Source organism: Phragmites australis, chromosome 2, assembly GCF_958298935.1.
Source record: "Phragmites australis chromosome 2, lpPhrAust1.1, whole genome shotgun sequence".
NCBI classification, from domain to species: domain Eukaryota; kingdom Viridiplantae; phylum Streptophyta; class Magnoliopsida; order Poales; family Poaceae; genus Phragmites; species Phragmites australis.
Window position 1 is genome coordinate 3,912,778 of NC_084922.1, and position 21,394 is coordinate 3,934,171.

The window sequence follows — 21,394 nt, forward strand, 5'->3', positions numbered from 1 at the left end:
TAGGATTGCTTTGCTCAAAAGAAAGAACTAGATTATTTACATATGTTAATCATGTTTTTCAAAAATACGAAGTGATGTGTGCTTGGTGCGTGTGCGTGTAAAACTTGTGTTCTTGAATAAAACTCTAGAGTAGTGTTGACGAGGGTGAGTAAGGTACCCCACAAAGGTGGAAACTACCTTGGGACAAGGTTCGCCTTTGTGGTATTTTTGCTGGGAGACTATTGCCTCGGTCATATAAAGACCAGTTCGTTGTGACATTGTACCTAGTATCCACTCGTACAACCACATGGTCTGAATAGGCAGGACTTGACCTAACCCCTCCGACTTAGTTCGGTACCCACCCGGAGGCCAGTAGTGGCAATGGGGACCAGGAGAAGACTTAGGTGGTATGTAGCCCAAGGTCCAGCTGGTGATATTGTTAAGGCTATGTCAAAGCCTTGGGATTGCTAAGTGGTCCTTCCCATGGATCTTATAAGGCCCCTGGTATCTTAGTGCCCCATGGGTGGATATTATGACTACATTGTGAGGTCGTTGTGTCTCATTATGACAGCTTCACCAGTTGCTAAGGTGGGAGCCTGTGCATATCTTGTGGGTAAAGTGTACAACCTCTACAGATCGTTAAACCTATCCGGATAGCCGTGTACTTGGTCAAGGACATGCTATGGTTTGGTCACAATGATTAGCTTTTCGGCGTGAGTACCTCCTTGGTGTGTGAGTGGGCAGTGTGCCCGTGTTTTCGAAAAGAAGGGTTTTGGCTTTGTGCCCTAAGCCTCCTGGACTGTGTGTCCGCCGGCAAAAGACATGTGGGAACTGGCAGGATGGAAGTATCTCCCCCGGACCGTTAACCCCACGTAAGATCAACTTACGTGTTCTCTTCAAAAATACTTTTTAAAGGTAGTCTTGCAAAATGAACCTTACATAAAAAAAAATTAGCTTTCTGCAAACCTAAAAGACTCTACAGCTTTACCCTTGATCTACCCATATGCATCTAATATTCTCCTCTTGAGGTAGAACTTACTAAGTACCTTATGTACTCACACTTGCTAATTGTGGACCCAGATGATCCAAATATCGACTTCTTGAAAGGGAAGATGAAGAATAGAAAAGTTGGTTTCGTCTGCACTCAAGCTGCCTGTAGAGTATAGGTCGCTTTTGCGTTGTTTCCGTTGTGCTGTGAGGTTTTGTTAAATTTATGCTTACGGGTATTTATTGTAATGAACTCTATGTTGTACCTTATTATCGTACTTAATCGATGTATGTCTGTGATATATACTTCTATTAAAAATTATACATACTAGCTACTGATCTAAAGACTGATATGAGCTACATAAGATGACCCGAAAAAAAGGTCCGACAATAATTCGCTGCTTTGAGGGCCGAAGGGCCATGCTATCTATCCTACATTCCAATAAATTTGACAACGAAAAACCTTACTACTGATTGAATTGGAGGTGGGATCGAGCAGGACTACTTCGTGCACATAATAATTCAGAACAATGTTCAGTTCGTACGGCGGAGCCATGTCTCTCAACGTGATGCAAGTGGTCATTTCTCATGACTGATTCTGCTTGAACTTTCGACATCCATCAAAATCCATATGGAACACATGCACTTATTCATGCGAGAACATGATTTACATTCAGGACGGCGACCTAGATGGCCCTAAAGTCTTCGTCCAGCTCCAGAATGACCGATTGACCATGGAAATCGGGAATCCGCCCTTGATCTCTTAGAGCGCCCACTGTGCACCGTGGTCCGGCAGGCAAGCTCGAGGCATATGTACGCATGTATGTCTATCTACTTATGCAGGGACAGGGCTCCGGCCAGCTGATGACTGCAGGCTGGCTGCGTACTCCCTCGCCCACAGATCATAATGGATGATCTCTTCAAGTGACGGGCTTGTTACCAGCTCGTTCCGATGAGCGTCGCATGTAAGCTCCACCACCTTGAAGATGTCCAGGTAGCTAATCCTGCAAATCAACATGAGGAGAAATGACCTCTTGGTATGCATATTTGATATATTTTGAGGCAAAGATCTATCATTTGTGTCCACTGAAGAACAAAAATCTACACCGACAGCCAATCCATCCTTTCATGGCTGTACTTTAGCATTTGCAACAGCAGGCAGCCCATAGTTAAGCTGAACTATTTAAACCAGGAATGATTAAATCAAGATTCTGTAGAGTTAATCTAATCCATAGTATAAACTCAAAAGGTGCTTGAGAATAATAGCTTTAAGGGCATACAGCCTCCTTTCAACTCACACTTTCTAAAGTAAAGTACAACAGATGCCCATGGACTTTGGTTGGTCCAAATAATTTTAATCGCATTGCGGCCATTAGCGTAACATAAGTCTCCTTTAAAATTGCAGCATATAGATTATAAACCAAATCAGAAGATGAAATCCAGCATGCAATGCTTTATTAAAAGAATAGCGGTAAAAGGATGATAATAGAAATCTAACACGCAATGCTTTGTCTACAAGAATAGTGGAGAGGATGATAATAGAAATCCAACATGCAATGCTTTATCTAAAAAAGGGCGAGAGGATAATAATATACAGAAGAGAATGTGCGAATAGCACAGTGATAAGACCTCCAGGTGTGAGGCTACCAACCAGAGCTTAAACCCTGGTTCTCGCAAAGAAAAGGTCCCTCACTATGTATTCCCTATAGTCATGAGCAATCGCTCAGTGATAGCGTACAGGTTATAGCTGGCTTTCGAGTCTTTTTCTCGACCTTAATGCAATACTTTTAGGATGTCTCTCCCCTTAGGTTAAGTTTTTTTAATATAATAATATATAGAAAGAATCATACTTTTCATCAATGAACAACTCCACAGCCTTCTCGTTAGCAGCACTCAGAACTCCGGTCATGGTACCCCCAGCTCGCCCAGCTGCATAGGCGAGATCCATTGATGGGTATTTCACATTGTCAGGAGCTTTGAACGTCAGTGAACCCAGCCTGCATAAGCCAATTGGAAATCAAACCTGAGTGCGCTAGAAAATTCAATATGGAATGCTTACGATTCAAGAAGTTTGGTTGGGTGTAGTTCCTTTACTTTCTTAACCCTTTGTTCTTTCAACATCATTAATGAAGTGTATTCTTGTTTAGCAACCTAAGAACGGTTGAGGTACCAGCAGTAATTAGTTGGTTATTACTACAGACGAAGGGATGGGATGCGAAAGGACATCATTATTGCACTGATTTAGGTCAAGGACGTCCAAGCTTGATGAGTTCTGTGGGAATTTGGTTTTATTATTTAAAAATTATGGGGTGGCTGTCATACCATTTGCTGGTCGTAGCCCAAGTCAGACCCATTCTTAACTCACACAGACAGCGGACTCAGGTGCCCCTGACCCATACACAGCTATCAAGCATATCTCAGTGGGTTATGAGAACAAACGTCATACTGTAACCAAGAAAATTAAGACTTGAATTCTTGGAGGTCATTCTCAAACATAATTATTGGCTGTACTGCAGAAGTAGCATAGCAGTTGGGAAGAGATCATACTTGCAAAGATCTAGTCGGGGCCAGGTGATCTCAGAGCAATAGATTCTATCTGGCCAAGATAGGGTGTACAAGATCGGTATCCGCATGTCAGGCCATCCCAATTGAGCCAAGACAGATGAATCCTGGTAAATAGAACTTCATGAATGCTAAAGGCAATGTTAAGCCATATGTAAACCATTATGGAAACAGTACTGCATATATCATAATGAACCTGAAAGAATCATAAACCTGATATTCTGATCAGATGCTCCACATGCACTAGTACAAGAGTACGAAAGGCAAAAATAAAAATATGCACCATGACAGGATTAAGCGTGCATCTGTTACAGTGTAGGGAGAACTACATCTGAGCAGAATACCTACACGTTTGCTTTTTAGTAAAACATGTAACCACGGTTTAGGACTTACCTGGGTTTCAACCATAGAATGTATGATAGACTGTGGGTGAATCACAATCTCAATGTTATCGTATTCGGCACCAAATAAATAATGTGCTTCAATAACTTCTAGACCCTATAAGAATCGATTCATCAGTTTAGTGCTTAATAGAAACAAATAAGAGTTCAATAATTTTTCAAAAGGTTTGATACAACTCTAAGACACCTTGTTGAATAAAGTAGCAGAATCTACTGTGATCTTCTTCCCCATATTCCAGTTTGGATGCTTTAAAGCGTCAGCAACTTTTACATCTTTCAGCTTGTCAACTGGCCAGTCCCTGTCATGATCAATCGATATGAAATGGATTCTTACGTTTCAAGAAGTACATATAACACATATGGGAATAGACTTGCCTGAAAGCACCACCTGATGCAGTCAGAATAATGCGACGGAGTGCTCCTTCGGACAAGCCTTGTATACACTGGCACGGGAGAAGCATACGAGCCACGAAAACATTAAACGTACTTCCACATTATTTCAAGTTTCAGAGATAAGGCCACCATTGCATTATAGTTTGTTTAAACATCCAAAGCCAAGTACACATCTTTCCCAATCTTACACCAAACATGCATAATAATGAAACATATAGCTGCAGTCACAAGTAATTATTTTGTGACTGTTCATAAAGAAAGTAATTATTTTCTGAGATACCTGAAATATTGCAGAGTGCTCAGAATCAGCTGGAAGTATTTTCACTTTGTGTTTGTGTGCAAGGGGAAGCACAAAAGGACCGCCAGCAATAAGTGTTTCTTTGTTCGCCAACGCTATGTCTTTCCCAGCTTCTATTGCAGCAACTGTAGGCTAACAAAACAAACAATACAAAGTTATGGAGTCAGACAGTAGTGTCAGATGCACTAATAATTTGGGTACATTGCACTCACATCTACCCAAAATGGAGGAAACAAAATGTAAGAATTGCAAAATAAGTCAAATTATCTGGGAATGAAAGGATAATATCAAGATACTTAGCAATCTGAAACTAGCACCATCTAGTTATGATGGTCCTCGTGATTGATATGGCTTAGTTGATTGGATCGGTAAGATAAATGGCGGCAGCGCACTCGCCCTCTCGCAGAAGCTCTGAGCAGCTGATTACATGGAACTTTCTTGTTTATTCATTGCTTGCCAATGCCGATTATCCTCAGCTCTTTAAATAGAGCTGGCACCTAACAATTCATCTAACAAACTTATCTCTAACTAAACCGAGCAACAAATCTTATCTCCAAGCTAACAATTCCTATCTCCAAGCTAAAGATTCTAACCAAACCAACTAACTAACCGAAATCTATCTCCATCCATCTCTAACCTTCTGCTGAAGATACTTCTCCATAACATGATACTGTAGTACAATAAAGAAAGGGGGCCCTGGAACTTGGTTCTTGAAAGATAGAAATATGACAGGCAATAGGATAATGACATATTGGGTTGTTGCATCGAATTTCGATGCCAAAGATGCATATCTATGTTTGGCACCAAAGTAAAGCTTTAGCTTCACTTACAAATGATTTAGAGTAATTTTACCTGTACTCCTTTTTAATACATTCTAACTTTATAGCTATAACAATCCAAAATAGTCCAAATTCCCGGGGACATTTTTACTAGATATTTATTAACTTTAAAGAAATTAATTTGCCATGAGTTCATCTAATCCAACCTTATTACAAATTAAAAAATCATGAAACCAAATGACATCTGGATAACATTTTTTTAAAAAAAAATCCAATAACCATGCAGTGGTGGCCTAATACAGATAAAGTTAGTGACCTAACACCAGGAATATATTATACAAGCACATAACTTTACATTTCTATGTCCAATAAATTCTTGAAATACTTATGAAGCATCAAGGCAGCAATCAATTGTAGAAACACGTAGCATAAAGAAAGCACAAAGAGAAATATGCAAATAGAAGGGAAATTACCTTCAGCCCTGCACATCCTACTATCCCGGTGACAACTGTAACTGCATCCGGGTGGCGAGCAACCTGTTATTCAAGAGTCGAATATTGAGAAATTTTTAGAGCGAACCATTAGTTATTCACATATATAGGATCACAAGAAATGCCTTACCTCTATCACACCTTGCTCCCCAGGAATAATTTCTGGCTTCTCTTCACAATCAGCTAAGGCTTCCTTTAGCTCATCGACTAATGACTCATTTCTTACAGCAACCAGCTTTGGTTTGAATGTTTTGACCTAACAGAATTTTACATCCAGAATGCTCAAATGAGTGCATAATTTTCTCTTACAAGTCAAATGTTCAAATGTGAGCAAAATTTTCTTTTACAATTTTGAAAAAAAAAAGTGAAAAGGGACGATTCTACTCACAAGATCATTGTACCTGATCAGCTAGAAGAGTCACATTGGAGCCAGCAGCAAGAGCAACAACTTGGAACTTATCAGGATTCTCCGCAACAATGTCCAATGTCTTTCGATTATGCAAAAGGTGGAAAGATACCACAAGAATTATATTAGTGGTGCAGAATATCAGTGCCTCTGGTTTCATACCTTTCATGCGGTACATAAAAAGGTTAATTAGGCTTGAAAACTAAATACATGCAGCAACAAAAGGATGAGAATTACATTTAACTGCTTTGAATGATCGGTAGTCAAAATTCTAGAAATAACAAGTCAAAATATGCACTAATTTTACTGTTTCAGACATGAAACAATTCACCAAAAGTTTGATATCTCGACGACCAACATTACTTGCACATCTAACACAGCAATGTTATGGGTTTAACATATTCCATCCAAAATTTTCGTTTAATCTCCTTACCTGTGTTCCTATAGAACCAGTTGAACCAACAATCGAGATAGGCTTCGGGCCATCCCATGACCTCCGGCCAGGCTCAGCGACAGCTCGCCCAGGCCATGCTGGCGGTGGAGCCTGTTGCAACGAACAGCATGTCCGCCTCAGTGAAATTGCTCTTTTGCCCTTCCTTTGAAATGTAAAATCCACTACAATGAGACAGATCCAATTAAGATTAGAAAATAACACTAGAAACCAGAATTCACGCATTAACTACGGACAAAAAAGAACATTACAAAATGTGCGCTACTGCCAATCTGCCATATGCTCAACAAAGCCAAGGAATTTAAACCCTGAATTATTGCACGTAATCTTGACCAATTTATCTTATGGGTGGACATGCCGCTCATTTGCTCATCCATGTAAAACATCAATTCGATGTGCACCACCTCTGTCAGAACGTCACATGACAGCGGTGCTACGACCTCTGAATCATATCAAATCAGTAGAAAGTTGAAACAGAATTGGAATCTATGCTTGAAGTAGCAAACGGCAAGTTGAGGCTCAGATATTTCAGAATTGAATGCACCCAGGCGATCACGAAAGAAGCGATTCCACGCACGTAAGAAGCGATTCTAGACCAAGAAAAGGCTGCATAAATTCTAGAAAATATACCCTTTTACCCGTGCAGGAGAAAATTCCTCTTTTATCTCATAGTAAGGAATCAAAACTTCTTTTCTGAAAGCTGGAAAAATTCTGCCTTTTAGGATGTCAAGATCAAAACAGTTAGGATCAGAGTTTGCAACTTTACAATGACTATACCCTCAAAGGCTCGCAGTTCCCATGCACCAAAAACAGGGACGGGGCCCAAATTAAAAACTAAAATCTCCAGCCAAGACTAATCCAATCCAATCCACACAGTAGCAGAAAGCCAGCAACCTTCCGCGCTAGTATTTCCTAGTTGTGGACGCCGCCCAGACGCCAAAAGGGAAGAAACGAATAAACCTCGAAGAACAGGACGGCGTAACAACCTCATCTTTGCAGAGCGGCATAAAAATTTCCGACCCTACAAATGATTGCGCAATGGCTGAACACATAGAACCCAAAATTACCAGTTAAATTAGCTAGCTGGAATCAATAAAGCACCGGGATGGCAGGAAAACGCAGAATAGCAGACTCAAGAATAGCAGACAAGAAAATAGCTAGAAAAGCTCTTGCAGCGATCGGGAAAGAGAGCCGTCGAAAGGGGAAAAGACCGAACCTTTCAGCTGGCCGAAAGGTCCCCTGTTGGAGTCGAGGAAGGAGACGGCGCTCAGCTCGCCTGGGAACGACGCCTTAAGTGCTGCCATCTCGGTTTTGTTGAAGAGGCTGAGGTAATGGCCGCGGAGTGAGGAGAGAGGGCCAGAGGGGAGGAGGTGGTGGCCGTCGCTGAGGTCGAAGCGGTGGTGGTGGCCTGGTGGGAGGGAGATTGCGTTGAGTTTTATAAACAGGGGGGAAAATGTGTGGAGATAAGACGAGATGGGAATCTGAGGGTCCTATGGACGCCACAGCAAACCGCCGATGCATACCTCGGCCTGCTCTCCCTCTCGCTCGCGTGTGCACAAATAGTGGGCTGATGATAGTGTCCAAAAGTCTATGTAAAATAGAATTTATATTTTTTATTTTTTATTGTACAAATTATATATTTAGCTTAAATTCTTTCAGAATTATATCGTAGCATCCTCTAAAACATAAATTGTTTTAAAAAAAATTATGATTATTTCGATAGTATTTTGAATTTTGATAGAATTAGAATGTTGTATTTTATTTATTTTAATATATCGTCAGATGGAAGAGTAATAGCTTTGTTTTAAAAAAACTATCGCCCGTTGTAAAGACAACAATAGTTTACCTTTGCAATTTTTTATTTTTTAATATAAAAATAAAAAATTGAATGGAACGAGTGACGGCACTACCCACCCCAGTTAAAAATAAGTGTGTTTTGTGTATGTAGTTGAGTTTGTAAATATTTTTATAATATATATACTCACAAATGGGAATTACAAAGGAGTTTAATTTACCATAAAAAAAATAAAGTATGTAACTTGGGATGGCATAGAGGCCCACGAAAATATGCCATGTTTTGGGGAGGGGGTTAATGGGTTATTCAGGGTTTGCTGGTGACCTTGGGGGATAATATGGCGATACGACCACAGCTCCAGCGCTGCGGTCGATGGCTACGGTTTGTGGCGGGGGTGAGAAAAATAAAGTGGTTAGCGTGATGGCGAGTTGTGGATGCAGATTCGATGCCGCTGGAGATGGTGAGAGGAGGGGCAGAGCAGGGAAGTGAGTCGCACTGAGCAAGCGATCATGCGGAGCATAGAAACATGGCTGCCAATAAAAAAGGACAAATAAGACTAGACATCCATCGGATGCAAATCAGTTGACTAACGACGTCGACTAAAAAAGGAGAAAAAAAGAAACATGCTACTGAAGAATAGCATGTCCCTCTTTTATCAAACTTCCCCGTAAATATATCATCATCTTAACTAGACGTCCTTCCTAGTCGCAGCACTCAAGCTGACCGAATTAGATGACGCGGCACCATTATGCGCTATAGAGATTGCGCTAGCGTCCTACTGACTGGGTCAAGCGAAGATCGCCCTGGTGCGGCAAATAAACACTAGAAATTGTTGAAACCAGAGGATCAATTCTTTTCATCATACTAGGCTGTTCTTAACGTGTCGGCCTTTCCCGGTAGGCACACGGACAACAAACTCTATCAAGTCAAAATGTCATGCAGGAGCGAACGTTCTGGCTCGGTGGTACTGTTGACTGTGTCCAGCCTATCGATACTCGGGTGTTGCATTGGAGTTTTTCACTTGTACACATATTAGTCCAAATTAGATTAAGATATACATGCGTGCTTGTACGCGCACTTAAGGTCTTATGCTTCTTAATTCCCTCTTAACATGTGTATAAACGCTCACGGACGTGTATACATAATGTACGCCCTCATTGTACCTCAAAAAATGTCACGTAGGAGCAACACCAGTTGATAAAAGAGAAGGGAGGAATATAACATCAGCACCCAGCTCCGGTGGAGGCAGATCCGGTCCTGATATTTTGGTGGTCTGAAATGAGATTAAAAATAAAACATCATTATTAAATATTAATTGTTTAAATCTAATTTTTTCAGTTTACTTTTAAATCAATATACACAATATATATATATAGATGTATTTATATATAACTAGCTATAGAATATCTTATTCTATGGCCGGACTTAACTCACACATCCGACCCAACCCGAATGACCCGACCCAACCCATTTGCTCAAATTGTGAGTTTTTTTTTCCTATTTTGATCTGCAGTGGGTCCGCGCCATGGACAATGGCGCGGATATTGTAGCGCGAACACGGCCAACACCCGCGCCATTTTCCATAGCGCGGACCCTCCCGTCACCTCCAATACCGAGCCTGTGGGGTCCGCGCCATGGACAATGGCGCGGATATTGTAGCGCGAACACGGCCAACACCTGCGCCATTGTCCATGGCGCGGACCCCTAGCATCACCTCCAGTACCGAGCATTTGTGGTCCGCGCCATGAAAAATGGCGCGGATATTGTAGCGCGAACACGGCCAACACCCACGCCATTATCCATGGCGCGGACCCCTGAGCCCAGGGCACGCCATTCCTGGAGTCCGCGCCATGGACAATGGCGCGAAACGCCTCACGTACCCTGGCTACAGAATAACCTATATTATAGCTAGCTACATATTATACTTTTATTTATATATATATATATATATATATATATATATATATAAAAGGCCTCTAGATTTTGGACAGGGCCGGCCCTGGGTGGAGGATACAGTGAAGACCAACTATAGTGGGTCCGGTTACGCGGCAAATTGCCAATAAAATGAGGCCAGCACTAGACAGTAGACACATGGCTGAATATTGAATCCTCCTTTCATCGCAGGCGAAAGGCGTGGTCGGCCTCGTTGATCGCCGGAGGGACGACCGACTACCTAACAAGCGGCCGATCTGGGATGCATATCCATATCATGCGTGGTCGGCCTCCATGCTCGTGCTGCCACTTGCCTTCTCGAGCTCCATGCATGGACACGTGTCCGTCTGCAGTCTTGGTGTCGGTCAAGTGGTGCTTTCCAATGTGATTAGGTTTCAGTGTTTCACCGATCAGATGAAATTAGAAGATTAATCAGGTAACGGAGGGAAGAAAATTCTACGAGACTCGGTATTGAAAGATTCGTATGAGATTCTGATCTATACTATTTTTTCTGATTTAACAGCTGTTACGTACAACTGAAAAAAAAAAGATAACACGTAACATACATAAAAGATGATCTTGAAAGATTCGTATGTGATTCTGATCTATACCGTTTTTCTCTAATTCAATAGCTGTTACGTACAACTAGAAAAAAGAAGAGAACATAACATACACAAAAGATAGTCTTTTTACGAGATCAGATGTCATAGAATTTTTTCCGTATGGGAGTGCCTGTGCACTACGTGCAGTAATATGTTAGGCATGGAATGAAAGGGATGGCCGGGTATGGACCCTTTTTGACTGCTCCAATGCGATGGGGAGCACGCACTGATGACTGAAAGAAAGGAGGAAAGGGACCAGTACTAGGAGCGCCGGTGTATCCATGTACCAACGGTTAACTGAAGAGACTCGTATCACTGCCTTTTTATGTAACATTCTACGGATTCTGTACCGTGTATATGTCTGTGCAGTTAATTTCTTGTAAATTGCTGGAGAGAAGACGATGTCCTTGTCGACGGACGAAGTACCATCTAATTAATTCATCATAAAGCTTAAGCTGACGAACAAACAGAGCGAGCGAATCAACACGCTGCTGCTTGTGATGCAATCGCCGTCTGCCCCTACGTCTTGACAACAGGCAAGTAAAAAAATAAATCGTGCTCGACTTACTATTAGCACTACGAGAGACTTGGCTTAACAATGGGCAAGTAGTTCACTTGGAACCGATTTCGCACCCCACGAGTTTGAACTCGGCGCCATTGCCCTGTTCGGTTTCCACCACATGTTCAGCCTGTTGCGACCGCATGGCATGCATGAGCCAACATGAATTCCAGCATCGCATCCATCCCAAGTAGGAGGTCAACGAACTGCAGTGAGACTGGAAGGAAGCACTGTAGGAGTAAAACTCAAGGACAAGTAAGCACATGTGCCACAGCATGTGCTTTGAAGTTTGAACGTTTGGAATCGACATGTTGTATCGTACTCGAGTTCTTCTATCTATTTAAGTGAAGTAGGTACTATCTTCGTTTTTAAATAAATATTGTTCTAAAATACGTACAGTCAAACTTTAAATTTTTTAATTATTAATATACATAAAATTATTAAAATTTGATATATAAAAATAATAATAGTGAAATTATCATGAAAAATATTTTGATATCATCTAATTTTTATCAATTTTTTTTAAAAGTTAGTTGTCAAAAATAATAGTTAGACATGTTTATCGAAGATCGTATCGATATCTTAAACGAAAGTAAAAGAAAATAGAGGTAGCAATAAGAGAGTAGAGAGAATTTCAGAACCACGAGTTTGGAAATTCCTTGCTCTCTCGGCTGGTCCAGAGTTTTCAGCTCCCGTGTCTCTGCCTTTTTCTGGCTCCGAGAAAAAGGGCAGACAACACAGAAGGAAATGGTTGGAAGAGACGATGACCTTCCGAGGCAGGCAACCGCGGTCAAGAGACCATCACAATTTGCAAGTCTCTCCCCATGTTGCCCAGGGTCCTCGCGCGATGCGACCAGGACGAAAATTCCTCTACCTGCCACATGTTATCTGTGACGACCGGTATCCATGGGAAAGATCGCACACCAATGCGCATGGAAAACAAGTGTAATGGCCCGAATATTAGGAGATATTTGATGAGAAGATCACGGAAAAATAAGACATTTTCTGCGCGAGTTTTCAAATGGGTGAAAAAATGTTTTGTAGAATCGTAGCTCGGATGAACAATCTGAGACCATGATACGAAATCTGATCGAAACGAATCAATTTTATTATTAAACCATAATTTCTGACACCTTAAGATTCCTAACAAGCTCAATATAATTAGATCGTTAGTTTAAAAAGAAAAAAAAGAAAAATCAGCAACCGGCCGACTCAATCGGTGAGCTGTCATATAAAAAGGGCATCGGATCGGGCCGCCCAACGTCCGAGCCTAGACCACCCTCACACTAAACCTAACCCTCGAGTTGTCGGCCACTGTCACGCCGCCTATGCCATGCTACCCGCCTGCCGACGCCGTCCATGTCGCGCGCTACCCTGCTGTGTCGCGTCGTGCACACCGTTGTTGAGCAGTCCCGGTTGCATCCCGAGCTGCCATAGCCAGAGCTCGCCATCACCGAAGCCACCGAGTTCGTGAGCAGCAGCCCCAGTGCAGAGAAGCAAGCAGCAAGAGGAAAGGAAGAGAAAGAAGAAAGGAAGAAAAGGAAGAGAAATGAAGAAAGAAGGGGATTTCTTGGGATTTCGTCAGATTTGTTTCAAATTTGTGGTGTGCTACAAGTTTAACATCTAATTAGTCTCTAAAATATTATGGATTAATTTGGATGGAGGATTCTGCCATCGAGATTCTTAACCGGTAGATTGATTTAGGTTCCATGTTATTTACGCCGATTTATTCATCGAAAATTATAGGATTAATCAACATAGAATCTCGATATGGCGTCAAAATGAAAGTTGTATGTCCCACCAGTATGTTCCCAATGGTGCTGATCTCATTCAATTTGGATAAGCAGTTTGGGAGTTACCGCCAAAACCGTACTGATTGTTCGGATCTAAAAACTGCGCAGTAATTGTTTTTAAAAAAAAAAATGGGCACGATAGAGATAGAATTCGAGTCTTCACGCAACATGAAAGTTGTGGATAATTTTATCTAGATGCTCTAGATGTATTTATGTGCCATGTTTGAATAAGCGGTTTGAACGTTATGTCTAAAACAGTGCAGAGCATTCAATATGTCTTCCTATGTTCCGACGGTCAAACCGCGAGCGTGGTGGTCAGACCGCCAATCATACATAGAGTTTTGGGGTTTTGAAGGATCAGACCGTCAATCATACAGTCGGACTGCCTAGGGTCACAGTCGGACCACGAGACGGGGCGATCAGACCTCCCACAGATAGAGACTTTTTTAGGTACTGCATGTTCTAACGGTGTCGGAGGGTGAACTCCTCAAGCGGGGATCCGGAGGGACCCCTTTTGAGATTCGACCGGGGGATGATTCTGAACCCGCTTCGTAGGTGAAATAAATAGGAGTAAATAAGATGCAGATGGGGTGGAATGATCGGATGCAGGAGGAAGTAAATGCTCAGGGGATTTTTAGACAGGTTCGGGCCGCACTGAGCGTAACACCCTACTTCTATGTGTATGCTATAAATGCTCTGAGAATATCTCTCTGAGGATCTACTGTATTACAAGAATATTTATCTAAGTCTAGAGCTTTGTGCTCCTTGTTCTTCGGTTGATCCAAGCCTCTGTCTTCTGTGTCTTGTGTTCTCCGAGACTTGTCGATGTCTGTCCCGTGTTTTGGTTCCCTTCTCTGGGGAGCTCACCCCGCTTATATACCCGTCGGGGCAGTAGCGTGTCTAGAAAGGATGGCGCGAGTTCCAAGGCGTCATAAATAGAAAGCAACCATCATGAGCTGCTGCGCGAGGTGACGGGGAGGGTTGAAAATGCGCCTCCGTTCGGTCTTGTTCGTCATCATTCTGCTTTTCGGCGAGTGCTGCAGGGAGGGCCCATTGAGCAGCCCCGCGTGCCCGCCCGGTCAGAGCAGGCCTGACACAGCGGGGCGGCAGGCGGTGTGCCTCGAGCTCTACGACGTTATCCCGAGGCGCGCCGGATGACGCGCGATGGGACCGTGCATTAAATGTCTCCACGCCTCCCTGCCAGGCCGTGGTAGGGACTGACAGTAGAAGTGGGGGGAATGGTTGGAAGTGACAGGCCACGCGCCATTTTAAATGCAGTATCGGGTCTCTCAACAGTTGACACCTCACCGCTGAGCCCTTGTGGGGACCATCGGCGAAGGACTGCTCAGGCCCTCGGGGAATTGTGAGTGCTCGGGGGCTACTATTCATAGCGCCGAACACTCTCTTCTGGATATGCCCTCTCTTGGTCCTCGAGGAGCCGAGTGCTCGGGGACCACTGTTCATGGCCCCGAGCACTCTCTCCTGGAACTTGACTGCTCGGGTCCTCGGGGAACTTGAGTGCTCGGGGGGCACTGTTCGCAGCTCTGAGCACTCCCTCCTGGAACTGACTTCTCTTGTCATCGGGGAATTCAGGTGCTTGGGGGCCACTGTTCACAGCCCCGAGCACTCTTTCCTAGAATTCGGCCTTCTTGGGTCATCGGGGAACTTAGGTACCCGGGGACCACTGTTTATAGCCCCAAGCACTCTCTTCCCGGAACTTATTTTCTCGGGTCATCGGGGAACTCGGGTACTCGGGGACCACTGTTCATGGTCCCGAGCACCCTCTCCCGGAACTTGGTCTTCTCGGACCTCGAGGAGATAACTCCCGAGGGAGGGCGTCACGTGGCACTCTACTGTTCTGATCTCGGAACTCGGGACCCCTGGTTCCCATGTCACCGTCAGACGGTCAGACCGCTAGGGAGTGGTCGGACCGCCAGGGAGTGATCGGACTGTCAGGAGGGGTGTTTTTTGACTGATGAGAGTTTCTAAGCGTGTTTCTTTCGGAGTTCAATTTAAGAGCGTAGTTCAAGCATCGAATGTATATTCATATGGACATGATGGAATATATTTTGAGTGCGACCTTGTTCCATAGGATTTGGAAGTGTCGGTGCAAACGGTGTGAGACCGCCTTCTCATCACGGTTAAGGCAAGTGCATGATGAACCTATGCTTTGGCACAATTGTGCTTATTCAATATTCGAATTTCCCTATGATCATGTGATTCAAATTTATGATTGTGCTCATATCAAAAGGTCAAGTTTCCTGGATTATTCCTTTTCATATTGTTGATATCAATTTGGTTCTTAATTTCATATTTCTCAGATCATGATGGTTTCAGTACTTTCATGACTTATGTGATCTTATATTGTCCACTACTTATGTTTCTTTTCTGTGTGAGATTTGAATTTCATCATTCAAGATTCACGACCGCTCCCTTGTGTTTCGAAAGATTCAAGTTCTGGTTAATTCGTTGCGTATCAATCATTTTCCGGTAGTTCTAGATGTGTAATTTTATATCAATAATGTTCCGGTAGTTCCGAATATGTCATTTCATATCAATCATATTCCGATAGTTCTGGATGTGTAATTTCATACAATTATGTTCCAGTAGTTTCGGATGTGTAATTTCCTACTAATCCTGTTCTTGTGCTCTGGTTGTGCAATTTGGTTCTTATGTTCATATCTCCTGTGGGGAGGTGCTGACCCAAATTGCTCGGTTTTACCAATAAAAGAAAAAAAAATATCATCCATCTCAGACGGAAACTAAAATCTTATTGCTGGTTTCAAGAAAAAAGGAAAAACTTCAACATTTCTTGGTCTTCAATGACATTGTTGATACGTCTATTCTTTTGGTTCTATACTGTACTTGCTGAGTATTTTTACTCACTTTTGTGTTTTATTTAGTTTTTTTACCAATGATCATGGCATGTTTGGAAGGGAAAATAGCACCACGTAGTGGCGAGTGATCATAATCAAATCATACCTTAGCGTTGTGTTTTGGCTAGTTAGCTAGTTATATCAATGAGTTATATCGGGTACTAGATTTAGACTGTTATGGTTATCTTTCGTTTATTAATATTCTGCTTGTGATGTTTGTGTAGCTATAGTGTGCAAGAAAACAACATTTTCTAGCGAAACTCGGACAAAATTTTTAATGACTTCTAGACTTGTTACGTTTAAAGATGAGAGTCGATAGCCATCTGGATTTCGACGTTACAACAAGACAGCGAGTTCGTTACTGCTGCGACGCCAACATTCTTCCATTTCTTGCGTGCAGGGTTTAACAATGCGAACCGCCAACAAGAGGGCCAAGGCTCTCGGTTTTTAAGACGGCGACTTTTGGAGCACAAGGGGCGAGTTTACCTGATGATGCTCCCAAAATCTGATGATTGCTGAATTATGGAACGATCATGGCTCTTTGTCACAGATATCGTAGTATGCATTTCCTTGCCAACGTTTGGCCAAATGTTTCGCCAAGATCTTAGCGGGGAATGTGCATATAGTTGCACTTCATGCACGAGACGACCAAAAAAAAAAAAAAACTACCATATGTATACGCTAGACACGTACAGGTTCAGCAAAAACAATAAAGGCACCACTCAAGAACGGAAGTGCGTCCAAAAATTCACTCAAGCGGATTCCAGCTCCTGCCCTTCATTCCCATTGCTGCCTGCGTTGGTTGCCATGGTACTGCCATCACTTGGCAACCCTCCACCGGGGGATTCGGAGGCACCGTTCATCTGCTCCCTCCCCACAGCTGGCTCCGATTGTCTCGGAACATCGGTACTCAGGCGCCCATCGCCTGACGACTGTGACTGCTGCCTTGGAATGGACCTTGGCTGCCGAATGGCGGCCGCAGCCTCTGGCAGGATGACACCCGGAGGGTGCGGGGGAACCCAGCGGCGCTGGAATTCCGCTGCAACCGCTGCCGGGGAATCAATGGCATTGCCGGTGTGGTGGTACGGGGAACCACCGTGGTAGCTGCTCCGTGCACCGGGGTTCGATCTGTCGTTGCTCGTCTGGGGCTGGAATCCATACCCACCAGGCCTCTGAACCCGCTGCTGGAATCACAAAATTTTGAATTTAAGGCCGCTATGATCTACTAAAGAATGGAATGTCACATGATTCAGTGTAATTTTGGCACCATTGCTATATGAACTATGTTGGACAAAGTTTATGTATGGTGCTCAACAAAAATATACTATGCAGAAGATAAGCACTGTAGCATGCTCCCACAATTGCATACCTCAGGGTAGGATCCTGAAAATGAACCATAAGTAGGTTCTGCAGGTAATGGCATGAATGAATGCCTCCCTGTTCAAAAATAAACCAGGAGTGAAGAGGTAAAGAGTATACACCCAAAAAAGATGGGATGGGGACTAAAGAAAGGGGTTTCTTTAGTGGGATGGGGACAAGCTGGTGGTTCAGGACAGTCCCTTACCTGAGTCAAAACCACTGTTTGGAGATGTTGTGTACATATTAGTTTGCTACAAGTAGAAACATTTAGTAAGACATAAAGAAATAACGTAAAGTTTGTGGATACTGGCACAAATGATCAATAACTGCATGTCATACCTGGGAAGCTCTCCATTGATTGTCAATAGGGCCTATGCAGAGAAAATAATAGCAATGTGGTGACAGTCAATACTAACGCAAATAGTTATTAAAAACCTCAATGTTAAACCTAAAATTTAGTATTTTATATGTAGATAGGTTCAGAACTGTGGATTATGACGAGAATACTAAACTAAAATTTACGGAATGATGCACCCTGAATTGCCAATATAAGGAAACCACCTCTGTGGTTCAGTATGATGCATAAATTATCAAGTTTGATGCTGACCGTTCCATGGTGCAGGCTGAATATTCTCTTCCAATAGATTGTATTGTGAAAACCGATTCTCCCTTATATGATTTAAGGTCTCGCTCAAGGATTTTAACACATTTGCTTGTGAATCAACAGCTTCTGTTAACTTTATAAGTATCTTCCTATCTGTTAACAAGAGATAAAATTATTAAGATAACAAAGTTCAAATAATAAGGGCTATTGTACTGCTAAAATATGATAAATTATCAAGAACCATTCTGAAACCTTCATCTTTTGAAGCAAGCACTTCTTCGTTTGTTCTAGCAATATCAGAAAAGGCTGACGCAGAAATTTTGATAGCTTCTTTAATTTCTTCATGAATCTTGGAATTAAGTTCATCATTCGCACTTTCATCTCCTTCAGCAATGACTCTACGGGTCCAAGATTTTAGCCTAGGAATGAACAATTTCTGTGGAAAATATACACGCAAATAAAGTTTAGCATCTGAAATAGTCTTCTAAAAAAATTTGGACCTTTACAGAATCACCAGATGTACTTTGAGGGTTATGGCAGTGCTAGCCCCAAAACCAACAAAAAGACCTGCACCAAGGAGTCCGTGGACCCAGCTAAACTGTGCCTTTGTATGTGGGACAATAGTTCCAGCAGTGACAGAGCCAGTTGCTGCTTGTGGTGATTGAACTGCTGTATAAGGTTGCACCACAGCAGATTCATTTGGGTTGTTTGCTGGAAGAATCAAAGAAAGAAAAGGACAATTTTTAGTGTTCAAACTAGCAACACAATACATTTTCAGTGTACAGTAAGAATCTCAGCACAAACTTTGAAGCATATGTATGAACTGTCATCGAAGGAAAAAAATCATAGTTTGATCAATCTAAAGATGCATCAGCAGAGTATTATTTTTTAAATAAGTTGGTCGTTAGATCTATACAGGAATTAGAGCTGTTCCAGTGGAGGAAATGAAAGAACATTGGAAGTAAGTATCTTCAGCGAGCACAAGTCACTTAAAATTTTCACTGATGTCATTTGTTGTGAGCTATCCTGTCAAAGCTTCGAAACAAAACCTAAAGCTTCCTTAGTATACTGATATTGGCTGATCGTAATCAGAAGATCCAAACCATAAAAAACAAACAAGGCAAAGATCATATCTAAATAAATAATTAGCTAGCTCCACGTGTTCACCATGTAGAGATAAAGTGATAAACTACCTTGCTGTGAACCAACAGCTGCAGCATCTGTACTGTTTGGTTGTGAATCCTATAAGACATTAAGTTAGTTCAGAAATACTTTATCCTCTTTTCATCCAGGATAAAAAGCGATGTCGAGAGCAGGAAATAAAATCTTACAGGGACTCGGCGAAAGGCCTCGTCAAGTTCTTCCTTCGTGAGGCCTTTCTTTTCCAAGAAAGAGCGCCTGTGAAATACTGGAGAACCCTTCACTTTTGGGTGTGACAGAAACTTAACCGCATTTTGTATGTAATCCTCCCGCATCGGCTGTGGGGCTTGAAGTACCAGATTGTCCAAGGATTCACTTCCACCGGAGCCATCTGCAGTGTTGGGAAAAGAAATTGCAAATATACTGTTTTGTTTTGAGAACAGTGGAAGTATGACCACAATGAGTCATTAATAAGAGAACAACACAAACTCTCAAATTTGCAAACTTGCTTACAAGGTTCAAAAGGGAATTAAGTTGCGCCCTACTCCGATACCGCTTAGGTTCTGTTTAGAGAGAGAGAGAGAGAGAGAGAGAGAGAGAGAGAGAGAGAGAAGAAAAGCACAGGTTCCAATTTCATTTGATGTCTTACAATCTAATTTCTCAGCCTTGCCAGCAAAACCAGAGCCATTAGGCTGATGTCCATAGAACAGCAGACATTTGCCTTGCACAACCTCCTGTTGCAAAAGCTAGAGCATCTAGTTGTAGCTTTATCTCAAAATCTGCCTCAAAATTGTCCCTTGTTGACAGCAGACACAAATTTATGGGCTGAATGTGTGACAACACCACTCATGAACAAAGTAACGTGTCCTGGTAACTACAACTTTTGCAGAGCTACAGATTACAATAGGACGAACTCCCTAGCTTGTTCACAGCACCAACAAGCACCAAGAAAATACCCTAACAAGAACTCACAAACCCACTTTTATGTACCTCAATTTCACGAATTCGATGCATCCTTAGGCCCCTACTCCTCCCAGCCGGCAACCGCAGCACCAAACTGCCGCCCTCGATTAACGCCACAGATACCACCATACCAAACCCTATCCTCCACTAATCCTCAACGGAAATCCCCATAAAACCCCAAACCAACGTGTTACTACTTAATCAGCAAGAAATCAATCCGGCATCAGGGTTCCTATGCCAAGAAAGGCCTCAACCTGACACAAGAATCGCACGACAAGCACCAAGATTCAACGGGTTGCGAAATAACAGCCCCCCTGAGGGAGGAAGCTAGGATGGGGAATATCTTACCTTGCGGCGAGGAGCTGGGAGACTGCTCCGCCATTGGAGAACTTCACGGCGTGGATGGATGAACAAGGGAACTGTGCGTTTGTCAGGTCGGTCTTGTGTATTCACATGTATTTTATCTTCTGGTGTCTATTTTAATGCAATTTGGATTCACGCATAAATGAAGCAAAAACTAGGTGGTCTATTTATATTTTAAGAAAAAAAGGAAGAACTTGAATCCATCCCTGCCGATATTGCCATGTATTATGGTTGCAATTCCATCCACTTTGACAACTTGTACAACATTAGGGGTGTTACTATGGAAAAAAAATCCCATAAAACACCATTAGTTGAATAAACCTTAGTTTTATCAAAATAACTTGAAATTTGTGGTGCCAAATCCGCAGTGGAACGGGTGGCCACATCATTGTCGAGGAGGTTACTTGTTTGAAGACCCTAATTGAGGGGCAAAGAAGAAAAAGAAAATAGATTTTTTAACCAAAGGATTTGGCCCTACTTTTAATAAAAAACAAAAGAGTGATGCTACATCTCTGAAACGATGCGCAACACCTCTAGCTCGATAGAATATCAGGCTCTATTTTTTGGAGTACAGAAGAAATATGATCGATTAACCAGCCACCCGTTGCGCATTAGTAAAGCACGCGACCCTCCGCCAGGACATCTTCCTTCCATTTTCTAG

At 42.5% G+C, this 21,394-nt stretch overlaps 2 protein-coding genes across 4 annotated transcripts; both read right to left on the reverse strand.

The window, feature by feature from the left end:
• Positions 1-1,523: 1,523 nt before the first annotated feature.
• Positions 1,524-8,269, reverse strand: LOC133895171 (1-deoxy-D-xylulose 5-phosphate reductoisomerase, chloroplastic-like). The gene is made up of 12 exons (XM_062335345.1): positions 7,964-8,269; positions 6,730-6,911; positions 6,292-6,378; positions 6,021-6,146; positions 5,873-5,935; positions 4,603-4,752; positions 4,305-4,372; positions 4,117-4,228; positions 3,922-4,026; positions 3,514-3,635; positions 2,817-2,963; positions 1,524-1,970 (listed from the first exon to the last, which is right to left on the reverse strand). The coding sequence occupies exons 1-12, from the start codon at positions 8,049-8,051 to the stop codon at positions 1,802-1,804; spliced, it is 1,419 nt and encodes a 472-aa protein (XP_062191329.1). The 5' UTR covers positions 8,052-8,269; the 3' UTR covers positions 1,524-1,801.
• Positions 8,270-16,844: 8,575 nt separating this feature from the next.
• On the reverse strand, positions 16,845-20,920 carry LOC133895181 (peroxisomal membrane protein PEX14-like). Of its 3 annotated transcripts, none has more exons than XM_062335360.1 (10): positions 20,719-20,920; positions 19,599-19,830; positions 19,461-19,509; positions 18,791-18,978; positions 18,520-18,703; positions 18,271-18,420; positions 18,003-18,034; positions 17,869-17,914; positions 17,674-17,741; positions 16,845-17,488 (listed from the first exon to the last, which is right to left on the reverse strand). In XM_062335360.1, exons 2-10 carry the CDS (start codon positions 19,740-19,742, stop codon positions 17,057-17,059), a joined length of 1,293 nt encoding a protein of 430 aa, XP_062191344.1. In that variant the 5' UTR covers positions 19,743-19,830; positions 20,719-20,920; the 3' UTR covers positions 16,845-17,056. The 3 variants fall into 3 exon arrangements, with proteins under 3 accessions (XP_062191344.1, XP_062191338.1, XP_062191334.1); XM_062335354.1 differs by having other exon boundaries at positions 16,845-17,485; positions 19,599-19,798; positions 20,719-20,918; XM_062335350.1 differs by having other exon boundaries at positions 19,599-19,798; positions 20,719-20,915.
• Between the last annotated feature and the right edge of the window lie 474 nt (positions 20,921-21,394).